The following is a 6,000-nucleotide window of genomic DNA, read 5'->3' as shown; positions in this document are numbered from 1 at the left end:
AAAAACTGAAAAAAACTAGCTAACCAACCAGGACAATCTGATGTGTTGAACAAACAGCATTGTCTCTATTACTTTGTGAATGTATAAGCTTAGTGGTATGTGGTTTATATATTTAAATTATCGCCTGGACATTCATCATAGACCTCGAGTCGGTAACCATCCCTGGGCCTTGCTGCATACGCCAGCCCTCATCAGCAGGATCACCTCTTGCAATGACGAAGACCTAGGAGGGGATCATCTATATATATATGTACAGTAATCTCTAGTCAGCTGCTAAGCTGCACTGCAACATTTAGAGCAGACCTGTTGTCTGTGCCCCTATATGGCTCACTGACATCACTTCCCCACTAGAGGGAAGTGTTGTCCTTCTTGTGCCCTGCACAGTATCCAATAGCCCTCTATACAATGGTGTTGCCCAAGGGTCTACTTCATCAACACTGACTGACTGCAGTCTGTTGACATGGAACTTGGACGAAGGGCCTAAAAAGAATGTGCACTTCCTTCAGACAATGACACTACATTATTCAGGCGGTGAGGGCTCTCTGTAAGAGAGGACAACCAAGGTGGGTTTAAGATGGATGGTGAGTGATAAAATATTTTCACTATCTCTCTCTCTCTCTCACTTCTTGACCTTCTCATCCAGGCTAGTTCAACTTATAAATAAATAGTAATGACAGACAGACAGAAACGAGAACAACAAAATACTGTGGAAAATCATCCACATAACAATCCTTCTAACTGACCTATGCTGTCTGGGATCATCTCCAGCAGGTTCTGTGTGAGCAGCAGGTCAGTGAGGGCCAGCAGACCGCTCAGCTCCGAGGGAAGCTCCTCCAAGCGGTTCTCTGACACGTCCAGACACACCAGCCTCCGCAGGTTACCCAGCTCCTACACACACACACACACACGCACACACACACACACACACACACATATATATAAGACCACTAAAGTTTATCAACACAACTAAATGGTTGGCCAAATTGTCATTGCTACCTAAGAAAGAAGACATTTTATTTATTATAGTAATCGGCGGTCTAGAATCTCTAGATGCTCACAACACTGTTGTGGGCATGTAGAGGGTGGGGGGGGTGGCGGCCTGAAAAGTTTATGAACCACTGACGTCTGCTGATGACACATGAACAGGACAACAACCTCACCTGCCACACATAAAACAAGTAGAAGTTTTTTTGGGGGGGGACATGATGGTGTGTGTGTGTGTGTGTGTGTGTGTACTTACAGGTGGCAACAAGGACAACTGGTTGCGATCCAGCCAAAGTTCCCTCAGGTTGGGAAGAGCACCGAGGGTGTCAGGCTAAAGGGAGGGAGGGAGGGAGAGAGAAGGAGAGAGCAAACAAAAGGCCATGTTTGTGTTATCTTTGCAGGTGATTAAGTGTGCTCCGAGTGCTGAAATACAGTGGGAACAGCCCCACGCACAGCCTTATTGGCTCTTTTAGATAAACAAATCATTTAGGAACGGTGGTGGCCTTTGCAGCCATAGAGAAATCTGAAGAGGAGAATGGATGAGAAACATCATTCACACTTTCTCAGAGAGAACAGACATGCACATCCCCAACGCAAGTTTGGGCAGGAGCTGAGCGACGAAAAGTATAGAAGAATAAATAAATAAACGCTTGTACACTGAGGGCTCCACTGCGACTGATGCTTTATTGCACCAACAAATCTATATTGTTTATCTTGTTGTTTATCTTTTTCATTTTGTCCCTCTGTTGAAACAAAATCAGGTCATGGATGTTTTATCGATGCAATTGGTAGCGTGGTTTTCCTGTGCACGGCTGTAGCTCTCAGAGGCACTGGTTAAAAGCTCAGGAAATTGACGGTCATAAAAGCTGCCAGTGCACCGACAACACACTTAATCAGTTTATCACATTAATGTTTCAAAAGGAGAGTAAAGCCACTCGGAGAAAGTTCTTTTGATGGCTCCCCCGTTGAGAAGCTTCAGAAACGGCCTCTATGGACAGCGAGATACCAGCTGCTATAAAAATTCCAGTTTGAGTGTTGGGGGCAGAGTGTCAGTAATGTGCATAACTGACGGACAGACAGAATTCACTCAGAATTATAATAACATTGACTGGTTGAACTGTTGAACAGAGGTTGAAAGATCAGTTCTAGCCAAAGTGGCAGAGTGAACTTAATAGTGTGACATCAGGTGACATTTATGTAGAGTTTAAGTTGGAAAGATACCTGTTGTGTGAAAACCATGAGTAAAGAGAGGCCATTTGTAATTTTAGAGTGAATAACATGAGAATATTAAATGTTACTGGCAGATATAAAGGGCTGGAAAGAAGTCAGAGGTTATGCAATTGCTGTAACGACAACCGAGTTGGGGATGAGTTTCATGTTTTGTTTGAGTGCAAGCACATTAGTATTATGCATTTTAGACAAAAATATCAGTCAAAGTAGTATCTAACTCACCCATCTATGTTGAAAAAAAATTTAGTAAGCCAATCATTCGTAAATAGGGTACTTTTCTGAAGAATGTTCTACCTCTGTTCAAATGACGCATGCTGTACGCCTTTTCCCATGTCTTATGAATATTGTTATGGATTGTATACTGTCTATTTATGAATCTGTGCTCCATACCATGTGAACATGGTCTTGAGTTAAATGAATGAGAATGAGAAAGGCAGGCAGGCCCGGTTTCAGAGCATGATGATGTAAAGTGTTTACTCAGCCTCCGCCCTTGTGTCAGGTCGCAGTCACATTGTTTACCCTGTGCTGCTATTGAGACAGCCGGGCACTCCCAGGCTTAGAGCCAGTGGTGGTGGAGGAAGTACTGAGATGTTTTACTTAAGTAAAAGTATCAATACCACAATGTAGAAACACTTAACAAGTAAAAGCCTGGCGTTCAAAATGTACTTGAGTAAAAGTTGGAAGGTATCAGCATCAAAACGTACTTCAAAGTACAAAGAGTAAAAGTACTCATTAACACAGAACGTCCATTTCACAAGTTTTCAAAATGTATACAAATATTTTGAAAATAGACAAACAAGTATTTATAGGGCTGAAGTGGTTATAACGTTTTCTAATAATCCAATTCTAAAAAAGTGAACTAGTAACTCAAGATTTCAAATGTGTGCAGTGGAGTAAAAAGTATAATATTTGCCTCTGAGATGTAGTGGAGTGGAAGTAAAAGTATTGAAAATTGGAAATACTCGAGTAAAAATACCCCAACTATGTACTTACAGTAAGTACAGTACTTAAGTACATAGTTACTTTACACCACTGCTTGAAGCAGCCCTGACACTCCTCCTGGGTACAAAACAGAACCTGGGTCTGGCAGACTGGCACCGCTGCGTTTGTGGGAGTATAAATACGCGGTTATAGATCACAGACTTCATAGCGGAAATGCGAGAAGGCTGTTTGTGTTGTGCTGCGTGTGTTTTTTTGTGGTGCGAGCATGCATATGCAAATGCGAAGTATGTATTTTTTTTTTTTGTGTTTGTGTTTGCATAGCCTGAGCGCCAGAGAAGACGACTCACATATGGAAATGTGCATGAGTCGGTGTATAACGTGCCATGATGTTTGGGGTTTGAGCTGTCGGTGCTTACCAGAACTTCCAGTTCATTGCTGCCGAGGTCCAGCTGTTCCAGTTTCACCAGGAAAGACAGTGACCTGAATATATATGGACACAGAAACGCCACAGTGAATCACCCACACAGCACGAGTCAACAACAAGCCGGATGTCCTTCTACATGCATGTGGCTACAACATGCCATTCATTCACTTGTGTAAATAACACATGCAAGGAATGTTTTTGTAAAAACACTGCTAAAGATATCGACGGGGTGCCGCTGCCAAGCACTCCGTGTCTGTGAATCTCTCTGCCACACCATTGTCACATTGACAGATGACAGGTGGTTCTACAGGCTACAGGGGGTGAAGGAACGTCATGCCCTTATGATCAGATCAGCTGCTGAGCTGTAGAACAGCATCCAGTATTAAAACACTTGTAGCCTGGCGGACCAATTTTCAGGCATGTGATTACATTGTCAAAAATAGTGGAAAAACTATTAGGAAACAGCTATTTGGTGTATGGCTCAGTATGGGGCTTTTAAGCCGTGACATCATGTTGTAGGCAGAGGAGAACTCTGCCCCCAGAGAATTTTCTGTCCCTCGCTATTTCAACAGATCCGAGACAAAAATAACGACTAAAGTATAATTCTAACACTTTCCTTTCAACAACAAAAAGAAGAAACATGTGTAAATAGTAAAAATAGTAAAAAGATTCACGGAAACTGGGGGCAGAAATTCTCCTCTGCCTACAAAATGATGTCATACTTAACAGCCCCATATACTCATAGAATAAAGAAAAATAAAATCTCATGACTGAAAGTTTAATGATGATGTTTAGGTATTATCATTCTAAACCTATGTTGCTGCTGTTCTACATAGAGCCAACCAGTCGAAGATATCACAGATTTGAGTCATTATCCTTTGCTTTTATGGCATTTCTTGTTGTTTTTTCTCATGTTTATGGAGGATGCTTCTAAACATGCATTCTATTGCCAGATTGACCATTTCAAATGATTCATCTTAAAATAGCTAATTACCTAAAATAGCCGATCGACAGTCGCAGTGCGACATGTTGTGAGCTTGTAGATCTGATATTTTTGGGTGTGCAACATGCTTCCATAGAGGACATGCTGTCCTCTGTGGAATCCAAATGACTGAATCTGTCAAGGCGACAGAACTTTTATCCATGCGTGCAGTCAATCGGCACTAATGTCTTGTGACGACCTCCCTTTAATAATATCAGAGGGAGGTCTTGTGGGAGGTCTTGTGTCGACCTCCCTCTAATAATATTAGAGGGAGGTCGACACTAAGACGTTAGTGCCGATTGGCTGCACGCGGGTGTCCCTTCATATTATGTGAGGGACACCTAGGTCCGTCTACCTCCGAGCGTGGGGACACTTACGTGGGCAAGGACTTGAGCAGGTTCTCCCTGAGCTCCAGTGTCACCAGGTTGGACAGGCTGTGGTGAGAGGGACAGACAGGATGTGGAAGAGGAGGGGTTGGGGGCGAGGAGGGACAAGAGAGAAAAGACAGAAAAGACAAAGAAGGGAGGAAGGAAGAGAAGTGAGGATTGGCAATAGAACAAGTGACGGGAGGGGAGGGGAAGGGGGTGAACAGGGGGGAGGGAATAGATGGAAGAGGAGGAGAGGTTTAATGTTTTGCTTCACTGAAAATAACAGATCTCCACTGTCCTCATGCGTTTTTGATTGATCAAATCAAAAAAGTGCAGATGTACAGTCTAATAATGCTAAAAAAATAACAAAAAGGCCCTGAGGGCTTTGAGCAGTTTATTGAAAATAAATTCAAAAGGATGAATACATAAGAAAGCCCGTAGGCTTTTTACCATTGTGGTCCTTTTGGGAAGGAGGACAGAGAGCAACAATACATTACAACTACAAAACAAGGTAAAAAAACAAAACTAAACACTCAATCTGGCAAGCCGTCGTCAAAGAAAGGGGGACGCCCACTCGGTCTGTCTCTCTTCTGTAGCGACTCAGCTGTCTCGAGAGATTACTAAACACTAGACAAAAAATCTATAAAATCAGTATTTGGTTTAAAATTAAGTTTTCAAAGGAACTGAACTGCTGCCGAGTATAGGAAAGATGTTTTTCCCATATTGTAAAAAAGGCAGGACTTAAAATTACGTCTTTTCAGTTAGAAACGCTATCGTGCGGCAAAATATAAATGAGTTCAGTCAGTCAATCAGATGGAGGGAGGGTCTGTTTGTCTGGGCAGCCTTGGCAGGGTGAGTGGGGGCCCCTCCATCTGCCTGATCACAGCGGGCCCAGAGAGCCCAGAGGCCCAGAGCCAACGTGCCCAGAGCTCAGTCAGTCTGTCTGAGACCCCACTGGGCTATGGAATTAAAACTCCCCACAAGCCGGGCTTGCAGTGTGTAGCACTGCACATTAAATCATCATAACCTTCACAACCAATTATGTAATATCAGCATACTACTGACCATAT

General features: G+C 43.0%; 1 protein-coding gene across 1 annotated transcript in view; it reads right to left on the bottom strand.

The window, feature by feature from the left end:
- Window positions 1–6,000, bottom strand: part of scrib (scribble planar cell polarity protein) — a 139,354-nt gene that overhangs the window by 70,307 nt on the left and 63,047 nt on the right. The window contains exons 5-8 of the mRNA XM_080751786.1: window positions 4,940–4,996; window positions 3,573–3,636; window positions 1,241–1,315; window positions 744–888 (exon numbers count right to left, since the gene is read on the bottom strand). Of these exons, the coding sequence (XP_080607912.1) occupies window positions 744–888; window positions 1,241–1,315; window positions 3,573–3,636; window positions 4,940–4,996 (341 nt within the window). The remainder of the gene's footprint in view (window positions 1–743; window positions 889–1,240; window positions 1,316–3,572; window positions 3,637–4,939; window positions 4,997–6,000) is intronic.

This window comes from Nannobrachium achirus, assembly GCF_963921795.1.
Source record: "Nannobrachium achirus genome assembly, chromosome: 21".
Classification (NCBI taxonomy): domain Eukaryota; kingdom Metazoa; phylum Chordata; class Actinopteri; order Myctophiformes; family Myctophidae; genus Nannobrachium; species Nannobrachium achirus.
The sequence above is the reverse complement of the archived record's forward strand: the minus strand, read 5'-3'. Positions and strand labels throughout refer to the sequence as shown.